The 27,410-nt window shown below is 32.3% G+C and overlaps 3 protein-coding genes across 5 annotated transcripts in view; 1 reads left to right on the top strand and 2 right to left on the bottom strand.

Moving 5' to 3' along the window:
* LOC127705678 (uncharacterized) overlaps window positions 1-5,575 on the bottom strand; it is a 168,176-nt gene extending 162,601 nt beyond the window's left edge. Inside the window, exon 1 of the mRNA XM_052210023.1 lies at window positions 4,287-5,575. Within this exon, the coding sequence (XP_052065983.1) occupies window positions 4,287-5,568 (1,282 nt within the window). The 5' untranslated portion in view covers window positions 5,569-5,575. The remainder of the gene's footprint in view (window positions 1-4,286) is intronic.
* The window catches only part of LOC127705703 (CD82 antigen-like), a 237,599-nt gene that overhangs the window by 155,426 nt on the left and 54,763 nt on the right, over window positions 1-27,410 (bottom strand). The gene's annotated exons all lie outside the window — the stretch shown is intronic.
* LOC127705704 (mediator of RNA polymerase II transcription subunit 18-like) lies at window positions 15,466-27,169 on the top strand. 3 transcript variants are annotated; one of them, XM_052210082.1, is made up of 7 exons: window positions 15,466-15,553; window positions 21,846-22,045; window positions 22,636-22,702; window positions 24,738-24,860; window positions 25,589-25,667; window positions 26,114-26,250; window positions 26,823-27,169. In XM_052210082.1, exons 2-7 carry the CDS (start codon window positions 21,868-21,870, stop codon window positions 26,875-26,877), a joined length of 639 nt encoding a protein of 212 aa, XP_052066042.1. In that variant the 5' UTR covers window positions 15,466-15,553; window positions 21,846-21,867; the 3' UTR covers window positions 26,878-27,169. The 3 variants fall into 3 exon arrangements, with proteins under 3 accessions (XP_052066042.1, XP_052066041.1, XP_052066043.1); XM_052210081.1 differs by having other exon boundaries at window positions 15,475-15,522; XM_052210083.1 differs by lacking the exon at window positions 15,466-15,553 and adding an exon at window positions 17,575-17,591.

The following is a 27,410-nucleotide window of genomic DNA, read 5'->3' as shown; positions in this document are numbered from 1 at the left end:
AGAAGAGGGACACAATTGGTTCCCATGGGAATGCCGATAGTTTGTTGAAAAACACGTCATCCAAACGTAACAAATATGTTGTCAATCAATTAAGAAATCAAGCAACTTGATAATGTCAGTTTCATAGAATTTTTTGTTTGAATCAAAGTGATTCTTTACAAAGTAAGATTTATCCCTCTCTAAGACAAGATACTTGTACCTACGTTGTCCATTCTTTTTTATGAAACAATGCAATACTAACTCTTTCAATTTGTCTTTTAGGTTGGAATGGGAAATACTTGTGTAAAGTGTAGAAAATACTATTGCAAGATGAAAGTGTCTTAGATTGACTGTATATACTCTAAAAGATCTTTGGAATTTTTAAGTATCCACATCTGATTCACGCCACCTCTAGAATAGACAGTTTCACAATAACTTTGAAGCCCGGCTTTGCTGATAAAATAGATGTTAATAATTTAGAAAGAGGTTTCGTGGAGCACTTGGAATACCCAGCAATATACCGTTGTTTGTAAGGACACTTATGTAGTTTAGGTATCCAACACAGTGATGGAAGATCCAGTTCTTCATCTTTGGTTGAAATTCCAAAGGAACATAGAACAGACCTATGATTAACCAGAATTTCCTCTTTGGTAAGTGTCGTGGGGGTATATGTTGAGTTTCCAAGTGAATTGTCAATACCCAATTCATTTATCAAGCAGTTTATGTAATGAGATTTACACAAAAAAACGATATTGTTTGGGGCTTTATCTGCGGGGACAACAATATATTTGTCATGGAGGTAGGACAAGTGTTTTACAACATTTGGGTCATAAAAATGCTCATGAAAATGATTTTACTATTAATTTTTTCTATATGGTAGTTTATCGCTATTTTACGAAACTTTCCTTTTATCTTACTGACTGATAATTTCCTTTCTCAGCACAGCAGAGTGATATGAAAAATTAAGAGAAATTTGAGAAACTGAAGGTATCACGTGTCCGTTGTCAATGAAATTAACAACGTCGTCATAGGTAAAATTGCGATAAACAAATCATCATTGGTCATCTCAACTCGATTGCTTCAAGTTTCTCACTTTCGCCGTTCCGGCTCAAGCGAGAAAATCAATCTCGTTGAGATGATCAACGATAATCTATAATTATACATAGTAATACATAGTTCATTTTTGTAATGAGTCTTGTAGTACGTTTTTTTTTAATTTCCCATAGTTATTCCTTCAAGTTGTGCATCTTTTTTTTCTCCATTCTTTATTATTTTGTCTCATTTTTCTCTATTCATTGTTTTTTATACCATTATTCTCTGTTCTGTTAACTCTAGTCATACCCTCTTGCATACCAGTGTTACAGCACCAGGTGCACATTTCAACAATCAACCACTCTTTAGTGATGCGCGAGGTCAAACTATTTGAAAGTCCAAGTGTTAATTAATAAATTCACACATTTAAGAGATTATAAAATTCCCTTAAAATGACCGAAAGTAAAGCCAACTCAAGACAAGAAATCTGAACAATGCATAAGGGATTTGAGAGGCCTTTCGCTTAAACTAGACAAGAATGGTCATTAAAGGACATTATTTAAATCACGCTAAATTCTGATTAAAAAGTAACTTTCAGACAATGCCTGACTTGTGCAACTAAAAAAAAAATGGAATACCACCACCATCAGAAACCACTATACAATGTCTCGATTATTGCAGCCATATTGAATAGAGTGGGAGGGGTGTAGATTTTTTGGATACGGTAGGGGGAAATAGTCAGAAAGTACGAGAAAAACCTATGCATGTTTCCAAGCAACTATTCTGTTTAAAAGATGTTTCCCCGAGTTTTTCAGAGCATGTCCGCCTCTACTAAGAAAAACTGTCCCTATCTGCAATAACGACGATAGGCGGTAACAACAAGAGCCGAGATCCGAGAAGTGTGTTCAACTGGTGGACTGTTAGTTCCCGAGGGTATCACCATGCTGGGGGTCGAGCTCAGTAGCCAGTAAACTTAGGTATTGGCATTAAAATGCGGATATTGTCTGATTTGAACTTGCTGTAATAGAATTTTGTAAAGCATTATAAATAGAGAAAGAAATATGTTTCCCTCGTGCAAGCTCTGAATATTTCTCCCTCGTGCAAGCTCTGCGGCAGATTCCTTTTCCGGATTTGGCTATACTTTAGGTCCTTTTTGATTTTATAATCAGCTCTGCAACGTTTGTATTAGGTTTTGTATTTTTGGCTTCGAGCACCACTAAAGAGACATTCATTATCAAAATACGCATCTGGTGCAGTAAACTTGGTACCGTTAATGTAATAAACTTGTTTTACTGCTGCCTTCAAAGCTAGACCCGAAGTTATGACCCGGCTTTACTGCTGCTTTCAAAACAGAGCACGAGTAATGGCTATTACAAACATTTATTGCTAAATATATATACATAGTTTACTATTGGTGATGCTGTGTATTTTCTACGTATCATTGTGTTGTTTTTTCCATCAAATAATTGTCTTTAGCATGTCACGGTGAAGAAATTCAATGGAGGCCGGTTTACGACTTTGCTCTATTACTCAAAATGGAGCAAATTTCAATATCTTATTTCAATAAATATATACCATGAATGCATTAAATCAGTGACAATACTTGGTTATTATCTTGTTCAGTTCTACACACATATTTATTTTCCAACACAATTAATAGACAAAGACATAAAATCTTTTCAGTGTAAAAATCTTAAACCTTGTCATAATTAAGTTTTGGTTCGTGCAAAATGTTGAGAATGTCTTGCATTCTGTAACGTATACTAATTGGAAGTTTCTATGATAAATATGTTCAAATATTCATAATTATAAGTGTCAACATAAGTGTAAGCATAACTGAAGGACGGTATAGTTAGCTCCGTTTAGAGTTTTTTTTTCTCAACCTCGACAGACCTTCGATCTGCGCACACAGATTATAAGCCACATAATCTATGAATAAAAAAAAAACTATTAATTTTTTAGTCAAAGTATTTTTTTATCAAAGCGGTTATAGCTGTGACAGTTAAATAGAAAAAAAAATAATACTGTTACGCTAACTTATTTTATTAGCTTAAAGATATTTAAGGAATGACTGTAATATTTTTTCTGTCTATGAAGAAATAACATAAAAAATGTGGTGCACACTGAATAACCCGAATTAAAGTGTGCACCACATTTTTTATGTTATTTCTAATAGACAGAAAAAAATATTACAGTCATTCCTTATAATTTAATTCTAAACAATTAAAGCCGGAGGAAATCATGAAAAAACGTTGATGACGTCACGGTCACATGACAAAATTATGTCTATGAGCTGATAGACTATACATTGTCAGCCAATCAGAAGACGCGTTACATCCAAAATTAAATTATATTTAATTGACTATAAAAAAAAGTGTCTTCAAATCATTACTTATGGAAATTAAACAAATCAAGAATTTAGATTTGATACTATAAGTCAGAAGAGCATTCAATAAGAAACAAAATCAGCACAAAATATTGATAGGTTATGGAGCTCCTTGATTTATAAAAAATGGCGGGAAATGGCTGATTCGGACGGTTACCTTATATTTGCATTGGTATAATTTGGGTCTCAAATAGAAAGAAAAGAAATCAAGAATTTGCTTAAATTTTGGTGAATGACCTTTTATAACCTATTGAAGTCTTATATAAAAAGAAAATGGGTGGTATGGGGCAAAATATTTTACTCTGTATCATAGGTAAAAAAAACTAAGGAGTCCGAACATCTGACACACATTCCTAAACCTCACCTAAGTACACCCTTAACATGTAACTTATAAGTTAACCGATTAAGGTATACACAATCAAATTGATATATACATTTCGCAATGACTTAAAAGAGAGAAATTTCCTAATATAAGTTGTTCAAATAAAATCAAACAAGTGAGCCTGGTCATTCCAGTTTGCTACTAGTAACTGTTTCTTAAATCCGCTATAATGAAGAGAGACGGGATTATAAAGACCATCACTTTCCGTCAATATTTCTCTGTGTTGTTGTCCGTCAGGGGAAATAACTACAACATTGTTCGTCCAAAACCCCACCACGTACACATTACCATCATTATCTACAACAACACCAAGAGGATTATTCAAAACGCTTTCATTTTGGAATGTCCATTGTATTCCACCTTGAAGATTATAACATGTAACAGTGTGTATAAGTCTGTTTGTATGATAAATGTTGTCCTTAAATGTTGCTAGGTAACCTTCACTGGCCATTTCTTCTCTTACTATGTCGCTCAAAGACTCGTCGTATATATTTATCATTCTTATACCTTTGTTGTAGGCGGAATAAATCAATTGATTATCTTTCAATACTATGCCATAATTATCTGAAGTCAGTGAAATTGTTTTCTTGATTTCTTTCCTCTCCAGGTCTATAATGGTAAGACATTGCTTATCTGATTCCCCGGATGTAACAGCCAATGTATTGTTCTCACTGGTGTATACTATATCAAATGCTCCAAACGGTATATCCACCTCAAAATCCTTTGATCCTTCTATGTTGAAGACTTTAACTGTCCTTTCATCGCAGAAAGTAAATACCAATCTACCATCCGGCAGCATGCAACATCCGTAAATGCGTTGTCCTTGGGTGTTTATTGTCTTGTTTATCTGCAGCTGTATATTTTCAATGGATCTTGCTTGAACGATTGGTACCATTATCTGGGCTTGTTTGACATTCTTCATACTCAGGACAATATCGCAAGGTTTAGCTTCAATATATACTTCTCCAAAACTATTGACATTAGACATGATATTCTGAATAGCACCGTTTATATTATATGCTATAGAATGCTGCTTCAAATCCTCACCTTGGAAAAGTAAATGCAGGAATTTTTCTTTGCCCGAAATGTCCTCTCTTATATGCTTCATTGAAAGAAACATTTGAAGGTCCGTTCCATGTTGTTTGATGTTCCCGATGTTACGCTGGTATTCTGCCACTTCATTTTCTTTCTTTTCCAATGATGACAATAACTGACGAATTTTCGAGTTTTCTTTATCTTCATACGCATTCAGTTGTTTTATTAAATCTTTTTGTAATTTGTCAAGACGGGTGTTGAGCTTTATTCTGGTCTTCTCGATTTCTTCTTCAATTTCCTTTCTCCTCTCTTTCAAAGTTGAAAGATTGTCCTGTTGATGTTCACGAATTGTTTGAAGGTTTTCTGCTACTTCAACTAATGTTTCCTCTATCTCGCACAAGGCATTCGATGTTTTTGAAGTACGAATGACGTCATCTAAATTAACGATGTCCTGGCATACGTTATGGCTTTCTACAATACACTTGCTGCAACAAGGACACTCATGACTCTGGCAGTAGATTTGAAACTTTTCATTGTGTTTGCTACAATTTTGACTAATCTTTAGTACATCATCTGGTAAATTCGTGTATTCAGTAAAAGGTAACACGTTATGGTTTCTGGTTCCTTTTGACAAACTATGATGCTCCAGACATTCTGTACATAGTCCCTCGTCACATTCTGTACACCAGATTGTTGATGGTTTTTTAATGTGACGGAGATCACAAACACCACAACTTTGAGAGGGTGTCGCCATTACACACAAAGCTGCAAAAAATATCAATAATAAATAACAACAGCAGTTTTTAACAACAACATCATCATCATCAGCTACTAACACCATCATCGCGTGTACCATCACCATCAATTACCACAACCATCAAAATCATTGTAGCCCCATGATTAAAAAAGAGAGGCGAAAGATACCAAAGGCACATTCAAACTCATAAGTCGAAAATAAACTGACAACGCCATGGATAAAAACGAAAAAGAGCAACAGTCAAACGATACTACACAAAACAAATTGTTTATGTACATCAGCTGATAACGTTTGAAGATAAATTCGTTAATAATTCGTGGAATCTTAATTATTGATAATTGTGTTCAAAATGTGTATTCCATTGTACTAAAAAATAAGGGATTCTGAAGAAGAATAAAAAATCTATTTATAAATTAATCAGTTGTACATCTAGCAGTCATGTATTTAGGTAGATATTAATGAAAAGGCCTGTGTTTTCTCTATTTTTGGGCCATTTTCTCTATCTTTGATTGTTTTTCCATTATTTTTTATTTTTTATTTTTTGCCCATTTTCCCTTAATTTCTTAACCCCGTCCCGAAAATCACTGGCAACATAATGTTAAACCCGAATAAGCGAAAAGCTTATAAAATTGTATAAAAGTACTAAATGTCTTGTTCAGAAATAGATTTGATTAAAACAAATCTTACTTAGATTTCTATAACTTTAAAATCGCCAACCCTAAAATTTAACTGGTATGATACTACATTCAATTAATGTATATAAACTATCTGGGCCTCTGATGAAGGTTAATTAACGATTGAATTACAGCTCTTCTATAAAAGCATGCAAAGCAAACCTTTTATCAACTTGCTTGCTATGTTTGTTTGGATGTTTGTAAACAAGAGGTAGATAGTCTGTTTCAGTCTGTTTACTATATACTGGAATTTGATTGGACAATAAACATAACTTCATTGCATGTCAATTTTTATTGTCTAATCAAATTCCATTATATACAAAACAGACTGAAACTCCGCCTACCTATTTTTTGCAAATATCTTAGCAAATATAGCAAGCAAGTTGATCAAAGGTTTGCTTTGCATGATTTTATAGAAGAGCTGTAAATAGTGTCGTTATGCTATCCTTGTAGCATAATGCATGTGATAACAGAGCCCTGCAGTTTTGTCAGTTGCTTCTTAGAGTCACCAAAATCAAACTAAGGCGAAAAAAGGTATTCGTTTGAGCATGTTTATGAATTTCACTATTTTCTATTTTCATGAATTAATATACTGATTGTAATTCAGATTTTCATACTACCAAACAACTTAGAAATTTGGTGACCTATATAGTACCACACTTGGAAAAGGGTTGTTATACGACAAAATATCGACGTAGTTTTCAGCTCTATTTGTGAGACATTCGGGGGGGGGGGGGGGGGTAGGGATGAACCGCTTGAATAGGTTACTATTTCCATCTTCATGATAAAGGATTGAGGTCGAGAAATTAAGATGAAATATATTACATGTATAACATGTTTGCTGATTAAATCATACGTATCTGAAACTAATCATATATGTCGATTTTTATTACAGATGCGATTAAAACCACTATCGAAATTGCATCAGATATTTGTCAAATATATTTACATCTCCATGAAATAGCGTTATTATGAAAGCTAGTATAGATATATTAAAAAAAAAGTTATTTCTAGATGTTTTTGGATTCACAAAAGTAAGGCGATTTTTTATAACGTTTTTATACAATGTGTACATAATTTAAGACATCCATTCATCTATATTTGAGAAAAGATAGAAATAGACCAGTTTAGAAACCAACTTATCACAAATGTATGTAAAATCTTACAAAAAGAATTGTTACAAAAACAAATGGGGGGTGGGGGACCATTACTGTACAATGGATTTACTTTCCGTATTGACAGAACGCTTAAGTAAGGGGATATTTCATGGCGATGCACTGTAAATAATTGCAAACTTAAGTATTTCACCACATTCCCTATTTCCTCCAAGTATTTGGGCATCACCACCGTCAGCAGAACCCATGTGTACTACACACGACCCGGAATTATTCCATGCTCACTTCATTAGGCAATTTTATTCAGCACATCCATGTATTTTTGTGTTTTGTATTTTCTTAAAGCATTGTGCTTCATGTATTCAGCACGTTATACGACGTGTAAAATCAGTAATTTCAAACTTTAGATTTGCTATGTTTTTTACATTTTTAACTGTATATATTTCCAGGACTTAATGTGCATAATAAAACGAACTTATCCTTTTAAAAAATAATAGTTAAATAAACAAATAAGTATAATCTACCTGTATTTACCAGTATTTACACGAGTTTAGCGGTGAAAGAATGCGCGCAAATGTTGCCAAAAGTTGCGTTCAAACGTTATTATGATTTTTGCACGCAAATGTAATGGTTATACGTGCAAATGTAATGCACCGGGTCATTTACAGTACCTTGACCTTAATTTTATGAAACAGTATTTTTACTGATGGTCAAATCTCGTAAATCGATTAAGAAAAGACAAACAAAGGCTGATGGTATTGTAACAGTTACAGTATTAAAATATGTTTAAACTTATTGCCTTGAATTCAAAATGCAGTAGTCTAAAATGAAAAGAGAGAGAGAAAAAAAACGTTTTTCGTTTTTAATAATTTTGAATTAAATGAATAAATTAGTTTTGTCAAATTAAACAGTTTTACCCAACCGGTTACTCGGATAATCTTTCGATCGATTAACCGGTTAACCGTTATAAAAGTTAATAATCACAAAAAAATGTACTCTAAGGGTGACTGGGGTGAAGAAATATGGTTACCTTTGGTCTTCCTCTGGCCAGCAGTAAAACGCTTTCCAAATTTGGGCGTACTCTTGGTTGTGTGGGATGTATCAATTCGCAGCCACGTCTGGTCAGAATGGGGACTTCGTACTAGGAACAATAAAATTATTTATTTTGTAAAAATTATTTCCGTACTCCATATATACCTTACTACAAAATTATTTTTATTTACCTGTGTACTTTATTTTATTTGGCGGCTGTTTGTCAAAGGTTATGGTTGTCTTTCTGATATTGTCTTATATCTAACCCCCTTGTTTTATTAATTTTGTATTTACATTGTGTCATAGATCAAATTTATTCGTTCAGTGTATGTTCACTTGTTTTTGTTAATATGTCTTTTGATTGATCGAGTTAAGCCATTTCAATTGATAGTTTATAGTGTGTCTTTCTATGTTGTGATGTTACACTATTGTTTCAGGTATGGTGAAGGTTGACGCCAATTAAAACGCTTAAACCCGCTGCATTTGTTTGCACCTCAGAGTCCTAAGTCAGGAACCTGATGTTCAGTGGTTGTCGTTTGTTGACATAAGTGTTTCTCGTTTTTCATATATATTAGACCGTTGGTTTACCTGTTTGAATGGTTTTACATTAGTCATTTTCGGGGCCCTTTATAGCTTGCTGTTCGGCGTGAGCCAAGGCTCCGTGTTGAAGGCCGTACTTTGACCTATAATGGTTTACTTTTACAAATTGTGACTTGGATGGAGAGTTGTCTCATTGGCACTCATACCACATCTTCTTATATCAATATAATCCGATGCCTCGTGTAGAAAAATGTTGAACTCTTCGTCGTTTGATAACCCTTGCAGGAACTCTTTGAGGGTCCGTCGGTGGTCGTGTAAGACTTTTAATTTCTGTCCCTATCAAATATACACTCATTTTCGAGTAGCGTTCCAAATGGATAGTAAACTGCACATTACTTGTATACATACAAGTCTATGTACTAACTCAACGATGATGATTTAATACAAATATACAGGATATACAACAGAATGTTTTTTTTTAATAAAATAGATAGATAGATATCGCTAACCGAGTCCATGTGCTGCAATAGGTAAACACTCATTAAACATACTTGGCCTCGCGGTCATAAAAAATTTCGAGCATGATTATTGTACTCAGACTCAGAAATTAACCAATCAAAGTACTGGATTTGGTGTTTCGAGCACAAATTTCATAGCCCGAGTACTAAGTAAGGTTTCATGACGGAGAGCCCAGGCTTATATTTTTTACGCGCTATATACGCGCGTTTCCTGTACATCAGACTCATCTGTGGCGCTCGGAATACCAAATGAATTACGAAGTTAAAGATCATTGAAAACCAAAAAATACCGGGAAAATGTGGTAAAAACGGTAAAACAGGTCAAAATATGGTGTACACGGTTGTAATCTTATTGTATTGCAATGGCAATTGGAACTGCAGACAAAAATCTGTTGACCAAGATAGAAAAATCACTGGTTTGCATGTGCATGTTCAGACCGAGAACAAATTAACAATTAATACAATAGGCCAGTAGGTCCTGCAAATAGGGATTGACCGGGTTGATGGTTGATGGTTGTGATGTCACTGGGAAATTAGGGTACATATAGGATAAGGACCGAATTTTAGCCTTGCAACAGGCCACTCGCAGACCATTCGAAGAGTAGTTGCAAGGGTTCTTAACGTGCAGAGAGTGTGACACACGAGGCATCGGATTTTACGTCAATATTCTGACTATATAGACGTGGCTGCGAATTTATATACATCCCGCACTTCCAAACGGACGCTCCACTTCGTCAAGGTTTTTACTGCCGGTCGTAAAAAGACCAAGACGGATGACCATATTTTAAGGTTTGCTGATAAAACAAAGACAAATACCTTGCACCAGAACGAAAGTTGAAATATTAAACTTTGAAAAAGTTCACTTATTTATGTTATAGTAATATTAGGAACAATATATAAACGCCAGAATTAAAGAAGTCTTAATCTTTGAAATATCGAATAAAACCTAAAAATTACCTTTTTAATTTGAAATATTCATTCTCGTATGGTTTATCAGCTAGGAAGATAATTGTTCATATGACCGCTTATTAATAAACTGGTAAATAGCGGGAATTTTCAAATTCCGTGTACGCACTTACAAGTAAGATAGTCATTTGATAGTGGTGTGTTTTAGAAATAAACATAATTAATCTTAATTTTATAGATTTCAGTCGCTCGATCTTTGGTATTTCAATTTCAATTTATTTATTTCCTTTTTGCAAAAGGCTCATACACAAGAATTGCGGACAGCTCAGCTGGATGGCTTTATCAGCTACCACACAGAGAACCGTAATCATTGAAATTTTTTTAACGTTATTGTCTATGGGGAATTATGACCACTAGCTAAATAAACGAATACTATGTCTATTTTATAAATCTCATATAAAATTAATAAATTATAGAGATCTCACCAATTTTTTAGCTTTGAAATGGTGTAATAAAATCCACTTTATCTTGATATTTACTGTTGTCCCTATCTTGTTGAACGTCGGGTTCTCTTTTGGTTGAGATATGTTAAATTACGAGGTATACATATTTTATAAAAAATCATATTAAATTCATTTTTTATTGTAAATCAAATTAACAAATTATACAGTATGGGCAAATAATTTTCCTATCAAATGGTATAAGAATTCTCATTTTAAAATAATGTTTACTGTTGTCCCTAAGCATTTGAAAGTGAAACTTCATTATTTATGAATACGATGTATATTCATTCAACTAAGATTGACCGTATTCAAAGACAAATTGGTTTTGTTATTTAGTTGAATTCTCATTTTTATGATGCGAACTTCTTTTTAATTACATCCATCATTTTAAATATCTAGTTAGGTTTTAAACAATATATTAATTTCTATTATACCAAGAGTTCTTTAAACATCAAAATTTTAAAAGTAGTGTGGTTTTGTTGACATCTTGAAGAAAAATATGCAAAAAGTGTTTCTTTTTTCTTTTTTTTAAAGGCTCTGTCTAATTAATCTTATTTTGATTTGAGTAATTATATTATTATTATCAAATATTTGAATACACAATTGCATGATGGTATTATTGAAAAAAAATGTCTACGAAATCTGAAAAACTAAATTGAAATAGAAAAGATGACAACGTGCAATTTTTAATGTTATTCAAAACATACAAAATTTTATACAAGTTTTGTATAATGAAAAGGTATAGGGAATATTATTCTTATCATTATAAGAAATGATCAAAGAAGTAAATGCAAGTATTTTGAATGTATACAGTAAGATATCATAGCATCAAAATCATTGTTAGGATATGCTATCTTTATGTTCTCCTTCATACCGTCATTAATCTTATTGTTCAGTACAAGGATTTGTATAGTACTATACAAATCCTTGTTAGTATATTCATAAAATGTCGTTTAATAATACAAATGACGAAAAACATCGAAGTCCTTTTTAAGAAAAGCTCCATAATTATCGATCTCAGCTAACATATAAACACGAATGTGTCAATATTTACATAGTATATTGTATGAGCGTCCCATGGTGCCACGGCAAATCCTTTCCGGTGCTGTATCACTATTCAATACCATATGTTACTATTTTATCTTATCATTTAAGTATTACATTGAAAATATAGTAGTCCACGCACAAGAGCTTGTTGGGAGACCCCCTTTTTTATTTTTTTGCAGTTGATTAATAATTTCAAAATAGTCTTTTCACATCAACTTTTTTACCTTGTCTAAAGTGTTCAAACTCTTATCAATGCGATTTAACAATAATAATGTATGTATGTTGCCCTCTATTCTTATGTTTAAGAGTATTCTACAATAAGAATATAGGTTAACACATATAAACTAATTTTATAAAGTCAAAAAAAAAAAATCGAGATACGGCTGAAATATGAACGAATATTTTCAAATAAGATTAATTACAACAAAAAAATAATTATAAAATTAACTAGACAAAGTGATGCCCCGCACTCTGAAGTAACTGTATCATAACAAAGATAATGTAGAACTTTATCTGAGATTTAATTGTGTCTGGGAGACACAAATGATGCCCCCGCAGATGCAAAGTGTTATTTTAAAATAACTTTAACTATCTCCCAAAAGAGCAAATATTAAATCCTGACCACATGCACACCTTCAATATATGTACACAAACCACTAAACTTTAAGGAGAAAGTCTGCGGTTTTATTTACTGATATCTATGTCTAATTAAGGGTAGTGAATTATGTAAATTTTATGTTCCTAGAGGACAGGAAAATATTACAATTTAATCCACAGGTGTTAATGATTTTACGTGTTACCTAGATCAAATAAAATTCAGCATGGAGTATACATCAGGCTTATACAATGTCAATATCGAATACATGTGACCTACCCATATCAAATAAAATCTAAAATTGACAGTAATGTACATCTTGTCATATTTATGATATTGCCTTTCTGTAGCTTTTATTTATATGTTTAATGAGATTTCAACCCTCCCTCTATACCTCTAGCCTATGTAGAATAAACAAAACACAGCAATACGCACAGTAAAACTCAGTTTAAAAGAAGTCCGAGTCCGATGTCAGAATAGATAACAAAAGACACTAAGCAAAATGACAATGATACATGATAAATTAACTAATGGACTACTAGCAATAACTGACATGCCAGCTCCACACTTCAATTAAACTGATTGAAAGATTATGTCTTCGTCATATTCATAAATTGTCTATCCTTTTCCAGAACCACGTTGAAGAGTTAAATGCTATTTTTTTTTTATATAAAACATAATCTTAGATAATACTCAAGCCTGCTCGATGTTGAAAGGATTTGTATATTGGATTTTTATCTAACTCAATTAAAAAGAAATATACAAGGATAGATCAGTTTGCCTGCGGCTTTAAAATGTTTCTTTTATTGAACTTGTTAAAATCAGAAACACCGATGATAAATTATTTGGACTATCTGAAAGCTTCGGAAAAGGTCGTGTGTAGTATAAACAGGGTTACAAATTTCATACAATAAGAAAATTTACTAGATTAAGAAAATTTTTTTTAAAAAAAGTATTGATCAAGAGATATACATATATTATAAATATAGGAAATATAATAACATGTAAACGTATCTCTTTAGAACCATCGATAACAGAAAATATTCTTTGTACATCATAGGGCATGCAAAACTTTTCTTTTTTTTAATTATTTCTTTTCTATCGGAAATTTCTTCATCATTCATCTGTGTATAGTGTACGCGGGGTTTCTTTCTTAAATCCAACTGCGTTCGGAATTATCGTATAACTGCTAATATCATAAATTACCCTATAGGCATAACGTCAAAGTGACATCTATTGACGGGGTGTTCGTTTATGGGAGTTATCTATTTTTATCTACTGGTCACCAGACGATGAGAGCAAGATGGGAACCAGAATAGAAAAGTAACACGAGTTATCTCGCCTTGAAATGTCCGTAATTCTTGTACATGACGGCAAATCATAATTTTATTGAGACAGAAACGGCTTCTCCTTTTTAAAAATCTAGGTAAAGGTGAAAGGTAAAAGTTATAAACAAATTTTCATATATCGTAGTCTCAGTTTTCAGTCGCTTTTTGCTATTTATTTCGTTTCAGAAGGCTACGGCAAATTAGAATTTTGGTAATTTAAATATTGGTCAAGGTGTAAGATAAAAATTATAAACTATAAAGAAAAAATGCTTATATATGCCTTTTCACTTCCATAAACGTGATAGGTTTCCACATGACCACACCTAGCTAAATCAACTACTTACTGAAAGCAAATTCAAATAAAGGAAATACTTGGGCTGTTGTCATCTCCGTTCGTTTATATAAAAAAAAATATAGACATAACAGCTCGGTATAGGTTAAAGTTTATATTGCTTTGGATTAGCAGTTCAGTGAATCCCGATCGAGTCCAAACCACTCTATAATCATTTTTTTATATTGAGTTCTTTGGTGTCCCCTTTGAATTGAATTAATTGAAATCTTCTGACCATTATTTTCATGTGAGTCTGCTGTTCCTATTTTGTTGCTTATATGATTATATGTTCATGCATGCTAGAATTGAAGTTGGAACATTTGTTTCCATAAAACTTACTTACTTCAGAGATATAGAGTAAAATGCATGTCTTAGCTCACTATGTTGTGCTTTTTGGGGATGTTTAAAAAAAAATGTATAAAAGATTGTCTTTAAACTTGATTGTAATTTCAATTTTACTGAGTGATACACAATCAAGTTATAAAGTAGAGATGTTTAATTTTATATGGTTTCAAGTTTGGTTTTTGGGTTGTTGCCTCATTGATTAATCCCATGTCGTTAGTGAGGGGAGGAGGGGTGGGGGGTCGAGAAAATGGGAGGTAGAAAGTAGAATTATGGCTGAGAAATGGAGAACGGAGAAGGTTCAGTCTAGACGAGAAAAAGAAAAGTAATTTAAAAGCGGAGAAAGTATAGAACGGATATGGGAAGAGAACTGGTTAGTGGGAAAAGGAAAATGTAGAACATGTATATATATGTCTCTGGAAGACTGTAACGATAAGAGGTCGTACTAATCATCGCTCCAATTTTTTTTGCTGGGTCGAATGCATATATAATTAGACTGGTACCCGGCCGTTATTTGACAAGTTTGACAATACGTTATTCTTAATATTTGTATGATTCCGAAGGCATACTGAATATTTTACGGAGCCGGGAACCAACATAATATATGAGGGTGTGGATGGCGTTTATGGAATAGAGAATAAAGGGCACAGACAAAAAAGAATAGAGAAATATGGGCATAAAAATTAATGAATTGGGAATAATGGGGTGCTAATATATATCATATATAGAATAACTGCACAAATTAAAGAATTGGGTAAAAATATACTGATTACAAAAAAACAAAATGTCCAGAATACAGTTATCAAGTAATGTCAAATTAGCCCTTTTAAATATAAAGAATAATGAGCGACAACATTAAAGAATACAGAAATGAATGACCCCCATCCATACCCTCATAAATAACCTTTAATTCCGTAACCGTTTGTCGTTGAAACGGAACTCGGTTTCGTGTTTATTTAGTTAGTGCAGCTTCCGGTTTCAGTTTTGTTTTTGTCTGCAGAAACTGAGAAATGTCTCTTGGTATAATTTCTTGTAATCGCACATTTTAAGGGTAATTGTAATACTTCATAGTCATCATCAATATAACGAGAAATTCAATTATAATATAGATGCTAGAGGACAATGTCGCTCAAAGCAATGACAGTAGGAAAATAAGAATAGAAGGGCAAACATTATATATAAATTGAAAACAACGTTCAAACCTATGATTGCGTTGGATAAAAACCGCAATTTTTATACGTGTGCATTCAAAGCAAATTTCTTGGTAGAGGGGTCTAAATACAGCACAAACAGCATTTTCCAAAAGACCAAAAAAAGTGAAAAAGTATATTTTAACAAAATGCATTTGACTAGCAGTGGCAGTAGCACTGTAGCAGGTTGAACAATGGATGTTCTTAAACCCTGCTTACTGCCATGGTAATTGCCAAATAAACGGATCACCAGATGGAACAAAATGGATCTTAATTATTAATTTAATACCAAACAGAAAACAATAAACTTGCGGAAAAGATAGTATACCGCAAACATGAGGTGCAAAAATTTGTAAACCATATCCGGATTTCAACAATATATATAAAAAACTTCTGTTGTAAATATGGGTATCAGGTCGTTCCAGCCCCAAACCGATAGGACCCCAAGTAATTCTGACCCAAAGTTGATCCGTCCAACATCGATCCGGCCCCAAGCTGATATGGCCCCATAATAAAATAATGAATAATTTATATAATACTTCGGAGGATTTGGTGGCATATTTGAATCAGGATAAATGGAATTTGTAAAAGTATCGATGATTAATGACAGCAGGTACGTGAAGTATGCCTTATAATGGAGTAACATTCAGATGAATTATTTTAAATCGATACAAGAATGAGTATGATTGGTACTGTTTGTAAAGCAGCATCAGCATATATACGTCTATGAATTGATTGGAATGAAATCTGCTCACAAAAATTATTTTAAGATTTTCAAGCGGGGGAGGGGGGTTTACGAACCCGCCTTAATTAATCGTGATTTTACGAAATGGCAAGAAAACAATAAACACCAATCCTTCAAAGGATATTCACGTGCTAAAAAAATCTCATTCCCAATATTAATTCAACCGCCGCCAATCAAATTCCCCTTCTAAATTTAGCACTTTTTACAATTGTGTCAAAGGTGGCAATGTTGCTGCAGCCAGATTATTAAATAAAAATGCACGTGGATATCCACAAATACTCCCCGTGCAATGCCAGAAAATGACAAACCTGATCTAGATTATCTTCTGATAATATTATTAGGTCAACAGTGAATGGGAGAGCTTTTTTGCTTTCCTTTTCCTGTGACATTACATGAAAAAGTCAAAGCCTCATTTATCTGGTTACTTGAAAAAAGCCAAAGTGTGGTATACAAGTCAACAAAGAAAAGGTCAAAAATTAGTATGTCTAGATCAGAAGCTGTCAAACTATATAATACGCTTATTCTACATAAATTTGTCCTTAATTTGAGTGACAGTTTATATACTTTTCTATAATTTTGATATAACATGTATAATGTGTCCCAATATTTATACACTACACTGAAAAAATATTTTTTGGATAGAGCAGGTGTGATTTTTTAAAATTTTGCCTTTCTATGGAGAAAACCGTTTCTTATGTGGAGTCGCGATATTTACTCATATGAACATGTAAATATGCAGACACTCCATGAGGAAAATGATGATTTTTGCGAGAAAAAAAAATTTTTTAGTATTTAAATATATAAATACATTCAGACCGAAATTAATTTATGCAACAAACAGAAAAGTGTTATGTTTTACCGTTAATCATTTAAGTGTAAAATCTATTATTATCAGCCTTTCAAGGTCGTTTTAAAGGGAAAAAAAGTCAAATTGACCAGTTACACAAGCACATATTTAAATGTCTTTATGGACATGATGGACCTATCATTTAAATTTAAACAAAAATTAAGCCTTGTGATATGATCAATATCAAAGTAATAGCAAAAGTTTATGTCCTTGTAAAAATTGTACTGCTAAATTTTTCTTTTGTAAATAAATAATTGAATGCTATTTATTTTATTGTCGATGTGACATTTTCTTAAATGTAGTTGTGGTATGTTTTAATTGTAACTGTACGTTTCATGTTATATGAGGTAGCAGTTTAACCCCACTGCTTAACGTCAATATGAACTTTTGAGACACCTTTGAAATTCTTAATTGTTCTCCAAACATATTTGTATTAGATTAAAGTTACATGGCAGAAGTTTTCACTTGTTCCGTTGATTGATAGTGTTTGATTTTTGTCAGTTTTTTTGGACTTTCCCTTTTTGAATTTGCCTTGGAGTTCTGTTATTCCTTTTTATATGTGAACAATAAAATCAAGTTGTGTTTAATAGACCGACCTGAATTTTCGTTCAAATTGGTGGTATCGACATATCATTTATTAAATTTCTATATGAACACATCAAAAAATACATTTCTGATATCCTTACTACACGTAAACTGCATAAATGGTGTTTAAATTCTAAACATAATTCTAAATATGTTGTACCTTGTTTGCACACTTGTTTAACATGTTTAATTTCTTAAAATGTTTTGATTGAAGACAGTGTTTAGATTGGGGTCATCAGTGGCGGATCCAGAACTTTTTGTAAGGGGGGGCCCACTGACTGACCTAAGGGGGGACCCGCTCCAGTCATGCTTCAGTGATTCCCTATATAATCAACCAAATTTTTCCCACAAAAGGGGGGGCCCGAGCCCCCAGCCCCCCCCCCCCCCCCCCCTGGATCTGCCTTTGGTCATGTTTAGCAGTCCTAAAATCTTTTTAATTAAAAAACACATTTAAAAGTGTTTATGTATTCAAGACGTGTACATTTAATGTGTTTACTTAGAAATGTGTTGAGATAATATTATTATTCTAAACACGAGTTTTCAGTCATGTAAAATAAAAGATCGCTGGAAAATAAAACTTACTTTCAGTTATGGAAAAGAAAAACTTTTCCTAGTTAACAACTTCAAAATCATGTTTTTACTATTCACATTTTAACCTATCGAATGCAGTCTTTTAAATCGTCATGCATAATTCGATAAATTTGCAATAACATGACATCAAATATAGATTTTCCAGATATAAGATGGCGAAAAAACTATTAGATATGTCTTTGTCTCACCTCTACGAAGTAATGGAGGTGTGCTGTTTCTGGTCAGTACACAAAACACAACGTATGAAACTAAAGACTTACATGTACATGTAACAACACGAACCCCACCAAAACTGGAGGTGATCTCAGATGTTTCGGAAGGGTAAGCAGATCCCGCTCCACATGTGGCACCTGTCATGTTGCTCATGTTAGTACAAACCCGTTGATAAGGCTAATTCTGTAGGTCACATTTGGGAAAAAGGGACGGGACTGTAGTTTCGACAATTGGAACATGTCCGTTGTCATCTGTGAAACAGATATTCAATAACAGTCAACCAACTTGTGATGGCGTCCGTAAAATATACGACCTGCACCACCTGGAACTCTTCTTGTGAGCAGCAACCCTTTATCAAGGAAATCATGATAGGAAATACACGCCCTGGAATATCGTGTCAAAATTACAAATAAACATGAGAGATGCATGATACATATATCTGTGTCAACACTTTATTATTCTAGAGTGACAATACCCAGAACAAAATTGATCGAAGGGCAGGGGATATTATACATCGTGTCTACTTCTTTATATGCGTATAATTGGTTTATTATATAGGTACATCATCTATACGAAATTTCAGTGATACTTTACTGAGATTTCCCCACAATGCATCTCGTTTACAAAAGAAAATATCGCTACTCCACATAAGAAACAGATTTCTTGATTCACACTTTCCATGGACTGAATATGAAGTTATTTTCCATGATAACTTGGAATATCATGGGGGAAAAAGTTTTTATTTAATTCACACATAAAAGAGATAAATAGATATTTACATGCAGTCCAATGGAACATATAATTATGTAATCATCATAATGACTTGTTTAAATCAAATCATTAGTCTTTAATTGGTTTGTTAATTCAACAATTGTCTGATGATCATGAACCCATGTAAGTGATTACAACTGACGTTACGTCAGTTGTAATCACTTAATTCAATCAAAATCATGATTGATAAAATTTACTTAATCATCAAGGTCTTTATAGTTTGAACTTTTATTTGAAGTTCTGATAATTAATTGTTATATTTTATTCTGGTAACATGAAGAAGAAATGTACCATTATTTCCTTTCATCACATTCTTCTCTGTGTTTTTTTTTTTTGTACCATGGAATGCATTTTTTAAATTTGACAATCTTTTTATAACTTTAAACAAAAACAAAGTTTGTATGTATCAGCTTGGGGATCAGCTTGTACAGTTGTGTATGTAACTATTTGTTATTACACCAGTTGAAAGACTTGTTAAGTGAATTGAAAAAAATGCTAATTACTGCTGGTTAATGTTGATGGTACTAAATTCTGTTATATATGTTTTTATTATAATTATGCATTCCCAATAGTCTTGAAAACTTGTAATAAATATAAACATAATCAACATAATTGTTTTATACTGCATAATCATCCCCATTCAATTAAGGTGATAAATTGATTTGAATCAAATATTTCATATTAAAAATAATATTATGTTTCTATATGAAATCTTAATATAAATTTAAACAAATATTCAAATAAATGTTGGGGCCGAATTTACTTGGGACGGATCGACTTGGGACGGAACACCTTGGGACAGAACTACTTGGGACGGATCAACTTGGGGCCGGATCGACACGAAAGCTAAATATGCATATTTAAAGACTTAAATATACAACTGTATATACTGTATATAGTTTTTCGTGTTTAACGTAAATTAATCCCATTGGAAGTGACCCTTAGAAAGGGTGAACCTACCACTACTAGACAGGTAAAGGGTATGGTATGGAAAAGATCAAATAAGTCAGAAGTTATAAATTAAAGGTAAAAAAGACTATACAATACTGGTATACAAATGTACCAGTATTGGTATTTACCTGGGGTTGGGGCAGTACTCCCAGAAACGGGATATACTGGGCAATATGATTTCTTAATATTTTTTTTTACACAAAATAATAAATATTGAAGTTGCATACATGTAGTATAATTGCTAGTACATAGATACATTAAACATGTTAAATGCAAATAAAAATTGAGGGTAATGTTCTGGGGATAAAAAATTCAATTTCTTCCTTTTCTCCTATACCTGTAACCATGTATACTTTGATATCTAAAGGGGAATATAATTAAGCTCTGCATATTTTGGGATACTTTGATTATTTAATATTATCCAGCTTTGTTTGAATCAATCCATAGTTTGAAGATATACCCGGTATAAGCATTTGATTTTAGTGTTGTACGTCATGTACATGTAAAATTTAATTGCTTCCAATCATATTTCTAAATAATCAACATAAGGGGACAACCCACTCACACTTGTATAAATACAAAGGCTAATTTAATATTGTTATATATACAAATCTGTGTTATAATCTGAATAATTATATATATATATATATATATAATTACTTTATCAATTAATGAAGTGTCTTCAATTGAGGCCTAAACAATAGAATAGCAAAAAACCTGGTAAACCTCAAAATTAAAAATTTCTGGCATAATTTCTGTTTGAAAGTTAGCTCAAATACGGAAACTTCCTTGTATCGGTCATGATGTAATGCATTATATTCATGGGGTCATTATTATTGTATTAAAGTATTATTCAGTTCAAAATCTATTAATTCATTCATGTACATGGAATTGAATAAGATAGGCATTTTGTCTTGTTTAAAAAATCTTCATTATTTCATCAGATGAGCTTTTCATGAAATCAGTATTGTTTCCCTATCACTTGATTTTACTGTCGCAAGTATCTGTTTACCTAGCTTCGCTACGAAGGCCAAGCTTAAAATACAATACACTCAGTTATCTTCGTATTCATGTAATTTTAAGTAGATGTACTGTTTCAAGCATGATTTAATTGAATGAATTTATTAGAGAGAGGTGAAAGATACCAAAGGAACGTTCAAACTCATAATTTCATAAGTCAAAAATAAACTGATAATGTCATGGCAAAAAAAGAAAAAGACCAAAAGACAAATAACTGTTCACGAAACAAAACAGAGGAAACTAAATACTGAGCAACATGAACCCCACCAAAAACTGGGGGGGATCTCAGGTGCTCCAGAAGGGTAAGTATATCCTGCTCCACATGTGGCACCCACCATGTTGCTCATGTAAGTTGAAAATGAAAGTACACATTTTCAAAAATATTTTTTCTAATTGAATTGTAAACATGTAAAGATTTATTTTTTTTCAGAAATGAATAATTGTTAATAAATATGATGGATCCACAATTAACACAAGCATTAAAAGCAGCACCAACCAATGAATACCTTCTACAGGGAAGCATTTTAGACAGTTCATTAGAAGTCCTACTGTGTAGATTGAAAGGTCTTTGCGATCATGCTGATTCACCTGAAGAAAAATTTGTAGATCATGAAATGGTGTATGCCATCAGTGAGTACTAGACTATTTTCATATTACTGACTTTTGACTCAGGAGTAAATAAATTTTCAACAGCTAACCTTCATGCACTCTGTGTTATGACATTATGGTACTCTGTCAAGTAAGAGCTACTGAAAGAAGTAAAATCAAACTTACAATCGGTGCAATTTTGAAAAAAATCAACTGTTTTATGTTTTCTATACATGATAAAATCATTGGAAAACGATCATTTGTTTCCCCAAATTGCACCAATAGTAAGCTTAATTTTAGCCTTTTTGGTCACTTTTATCAGAATACAACAACTTTTTCTATGAATGTTTCATGAGAAAATAATTCAATGTCATAGATATCTTTTTTATACACTTGTACAATGTACATGTTTTTGATAAGAAAAAACATCTTTATCATTGTTTATACTTCATCTTTTTTATACTTAAAAATAACTGTCACCAAATATTTTAAAATACGACAATCTCTGTGTTTAACTTATAATTGTAAACCTAATATTAATGCATTTAATGGAATAAGGAAATGCTCAACTGTAAACATTAGGTATCGTTTTGCATATTAAATATTTTCTATTTTATTATTCAATATATCAGAGAATGCCAGCATTCCTCAGCCATTGCAGTATAGTGTTAGACATTCCCTGGTGCAACCAGAAAACTGGTAAGTCTAGTATAGAGAAATTGAATTTTTGTAAATTAAAAAAGTACTGTAAACAACTACAAATATCATGAATATTATAAAAACTATCTATCTATCTATCTATCTATATGAAAGAGCAGTTGCTATTTGTGCCAAACAAATCTTATATTTAAAAAACAACCATATTTAGCTCAATGTAAACTGAAAAAAAAAAAATCTGTTAAGATTTTTTTTAGTGAAAATAGTTAAAGTATTTCAAACTTTAACAGGGGCCTCGGTGGCTGAGTGGTCTAAGTAGTTACTACTGTAAACACTAGCCAGTCAACACTGAGGTTGTGAGTTCGAACCCCGCTCGTGCGGGTGCACTCGACTCCAATCTAATTGACTAGGATTGTCAGTTTTCCTATCGAAGGTCTGTGGTTTTCTCCGGGCACTCGAGCTTCCTCCACCAATAAAAACTGGCCGCCACGAAATAGCCCAAAAGGGGTGCTTAAAAGTGGCGTTCAAACACCAAAAAAATCAAAATCAAACTTTAACCGAATTGAAATGTGATTACAACTGTGTTGTTCTTGCTAAAGATGATAGGGCTTATATAGCCAGTAACTGTTTAGATGTAGAAAAGGTTATGAATATAAAGGTATGTGTTTCGGGTTTCCCATCAACATTATTTTTTAGCCCTGACCTGTACGTTTTTTTTTTTATCAAAACCTTTTTATCAACATATTAATTGTTGTAACCACTAATCTATTTCATAAAGATAAGTGAAATAGGTGAAAGAAAACTTGTTAAACATTATATAACTTTGTTCATTGACAAATTTCAAATGGCAGAGTTTTAGGTAGCAGTATGTGTTATGCCAGTACATTGTACCAGACTCCGTGAAAACACAATATTTTCTGGAATCTGACAAAAATTTATTAAAAAGAAATGTATTTCCAACCTACCAACTTTCGAGAAACTAATAGTTTTGCTAGAGGTAAATTAGGCCAAAAATGTTTGTGTTTTAGGGTTTCCTTTTCAAGTAGTTAAAAGATGGTAGGTTGGAAATACATTTCTTTTTAATAAATTTTTGTCGGATTCCAGAAAATATTGTGTTTTCACTAAAACAAAGAGAATGAAGAATGGAGAAAAATGGGCAAAAATAGAGAATAATGGAATGCTACAATATAAAGAATAGAAAAAATGAGAAAAAAAGAAAGAATAGAGAAAAATGGAATAAAAATAAAAAAAATATTACTCAATTGCTACACACCCATACTTAATCCTTTATTACATTTTAAGCTCACTCATGCAGGATGTCACACCAGTACTTGTGTATTCAATAAAGAAGGAAAACAAACTTTTTTTAAAAATTACAAATAAAGAAATAAAATAAAAAACGTCATGAACATATACAATAATGAAGAAAAAATGCTATAAATAAAAAAACAAAAAAAACAAAAAAAAAATTTTTTAAAAATTATTCAAAAACCGTCTTTAATACACACCCCCTCTACCAACTACTTTTTAGGGGTAAAAAAGTGCATACTATACACACCTAAAGACGGTATACAGAAATTAATGAAGACACCTGAATAGAGACCCTCATATATACCAGTATATTACAGAACAATGGACCAGCAGTTGTTTTCATTAATTGAAGTACACATTTATGAGTTTACTAGCACCATAAATGTTAGAAGTACCACTGGGTCTAACTGTTAGACTTAGTTCAGAGGATATCACTAACTAATTAGCTCAGGACTTTAGTACTGGCATGACATTGTAGATATTGTTTTGTTGAAACTTGCTCATATGAAATAATTTTGAATAAAGGAATGTATCAGAATATCTCCTTCTTTCATCTATCACTCTTATTCCTTGTATAATTTGGCTATACTTTTTATAAACTTTTCGTTTATATAAGCCCTCAATGTTTGTATTAGGTTTGGGATTTTTAAATATTCTAGCCTCAAGCATCAATAAAGTGATATAAGTTATTGAAATGTGTATTTGATGCAGTAAAGATGGTACCGTAAATGTTTATTTGGTAGAATGTGTAATTGTGTATTTTCAGGCAACTCCGATACCTTGGTCATTCTGAGATGGGTGACAAAAGTCGACACACACTAATCAGGAACTGTGTTGATGTAGCTACCTCAGATAATGTTTTACAGTTTCTTCATGAAGTTGGTTTCAGGTTTGTAATAATTCTAACTGGTGTACTTTTCACTGGGTCGTTTAAGCCCTTCAATAGATTTTATTATAGTAAAAAAAGTTATTTTTTACAGAGTTTATTATTGATACCTTCGTTTGATGTGTTTGAGCTTTTAAATTTGCCATTTCATAAGGGACTTTCCGTTTTAGATTTTCCTTGGAGTTCGGTATTTTTGTTATTTTACCTTTTAACTCAGCCAACCCACTCACAAAATGAACCAAGTCCATTTTATGTTAAGTCTGAGTGAAAGGCTGTGTTAATAAACTCTGTAAATATAATCTTTTTACTATTAAATTCCAATATAATGCTCTCATAGTTTACTAGCAGTATTTGGTTGCCATGATCCTCATCAATGAATAAAGACTTTTAACATACAACATTGGAAATATTGTAAAATGTAGATGACTAATAAAAGTGGTGCAATAGTTTTGGGGAAACACTGCTATTTCCAATTCCATAGTGCTGTTTGAAAATACTTGGGAAAACACAGCATATACTATGGTATAATTTATCAGTCTAATCACATTTCACAGTAACTTCAGGTTGCTTTATATCTTTTATTTTTGTCAATAAATGCATTTCGGTGGTTCTCTCCAGGTACTCCAGCTTTTTCCACCAATATAAAAACTAACCGCCACAAAATAGCACAATAGTGTGTTGAAAGTGGTGTTAAACACCAATCAATCAATAAATGCATTTTTATTTTGTAGATTGGACCATGAGTTTGTTGTGAAAGGTTTTTACTTCCATAAAGGCAGAATGAAAGTTACAGTCTCGAAAATATTTAAGGTAGGATTTTGAAAACAGAAATGTTTGAAAGATTGTAAAGCCATGATTGCAGTACAATGTACATGATATTTTAATGACTTAGTATATTTATATAGACTTAAGGGGGTACAGAACACTAAAGAGAGTTAAATCTTTGAAAATCAGCTGAATGTTTTAATCACATAGTATAAGTAAAGAGAAATCAAGCTTCTCAATGATCAAAATTAGTGTTTGTAAAACTGCTATTTTATATAGTATTTATCCAATAAAATTATTCCTGTACATTGTGTGGTTAAAATTTCTTGAAATTTTTATGTTTTTGTCAACAGGTTAAAGTAAATATTAATGGAAATTGAATGAGCCAAATCTATTTCAGTAAAAGTGTTGGGTACCCCCTTAATGAAAACAGTTTACAATGGATTACAGAACAATATATTTAATCAAAGTTTTGTTTTTTTGTTTTCTAGATGATGCAACAAGGGCACACAACAGACAACCTGGAATCTATAGTGCCATCTTACTTGGTAGAGCTCAGTGTACTTGCTATGTCTGGACAAGATGCTATTGCTGAAGACATGAAAAACTTTGCAGAACAACTCAAACCGTATCCTTTAAAAATTGATGAGTATGAGTTGTTTACAAATGACATAGCCTTTGAAAACTTACAGTGATTGTGATATGAATGTGTCTAGAAGAGCATATATCCACAGATATAAAATGGACTTTAGGGATCACCACACAAAAAGTTTCAAGGGTGGAGCTTATGATATAATTTTATTGATTGAGAAATATTTATAGATCATATGCCATTTTCAATACTGTACTCTTAAATACATAAACGTGTGTACACAAATTTATGAATCTTATTACAACATAAAAATCAAAACTTAATTATAGTCTTTCAAAGTCAATGAAATTAGGCAGATTTAAGAAATAATTTCCAAATGTATCTCACATAATATCAAGATTTAAAGTTAAGGCTGACAAAATCGAGAGTGGTGCTGGAAATCCAAGTGTGGTTCTAAAAAATTAAAAGGTGGGTGGAAGGCATATGGTGATCCCTACCTATGTATGGTACATTGCCAAATAATAGCTAAATGCAATAGAGAATATTTTACCTCCTTTTTTGTGCAAAAACCACAATTAGTAAATATTATTTTTCTTAATGTCTACCAGTCTTGTGCAGCTTGAGAAGATAGATCACAGAAGACTACAAGCTACTGGAACTTAACCCTCAGATTTATAACAAGCATGAAATTAACATAACTGTTAGGTGGATACAAAAAGAAATGAAATTGACACAGTTTCTTGGCTGGATATAATCAGCTATAGCTTTAATGCTGATCAAGAATCTCAAAACAACAGGTTCATCTGTCAATGAAATGTATTATTGAAAGACAGGATTTTAATGGTTAGAAGTACATGATGGACCAGCAAATAAGTTTACATTGTCAAAAACAGTTTCAGAAGAAATACTTAACTGTTGTACTCATACTGAATATTAAAGTGTATAAATCACATAATCACTTGTTTTGTAAATATATTTATATAGATTCTACCACTGCATCGAGTGTGATACGATATTTATCCACTCGAGACAGTTAAATTTTCAAATTTAAAATGCGAGGCTTGCCGAGCGTTTTAAATAATTAAAATTTAACTGTCGAAAGTGGATAAATATCGTATTACACGAGATTTGGTGGTGGAATCTGTTTCTCTAATGATTTTCAAACAATACGCAGGCAAATTTATTCCTTCTTTTCG

The sequence above is a fragment of the Mytilus californianus genome, unplaced genomic scaffold (genome assembly GCF_021869535.1).
Source record: "Mytilus californianus isolate M0D057914Y unplaced genomic scaffold, xbMytCali1.0.p SCAF_6, whole genome shotgun sequence".
Taxonomy (NCBI): Eukaryota; Metazoa; Mollusca; class Bivalvia; order Mytilida; family Mytilidae; genus Mytilus; species Mytilus californianus.
The sequence above is the reverse complement of the archived record's forward strand: the minus strand, read 5'-3'. Positions and strand labels throughout refer to the sequence as shown.

What these genes read in the sequence shown, in the direction of transcription:
- LOC127705704 (XM_052210082.1), top strand. Translation starts at nt 21,868, where the DNA reads ATGATGGATCCACAATTAACACAAGCATTAAAAGCAGCACCAACCAAT. An exon ending in TGAAATGGTGTATGCCATCA is followed by an intron (nt 22,046 to 22,635) that starts GTGAGTACTAGA and finishes TCAATATATCAG; the next exon opens with AGAATGCCAGCATTCCTCAG. An exon ending in TTTGCAGAACAACTCAAACC is followed by an intron (nt 26,251 to 26,822) that starts GTATCCTTTAAA and finishes AATGTCTACCAG; the next exon opens with TCTTGTGCAGCTTGAGAAGA.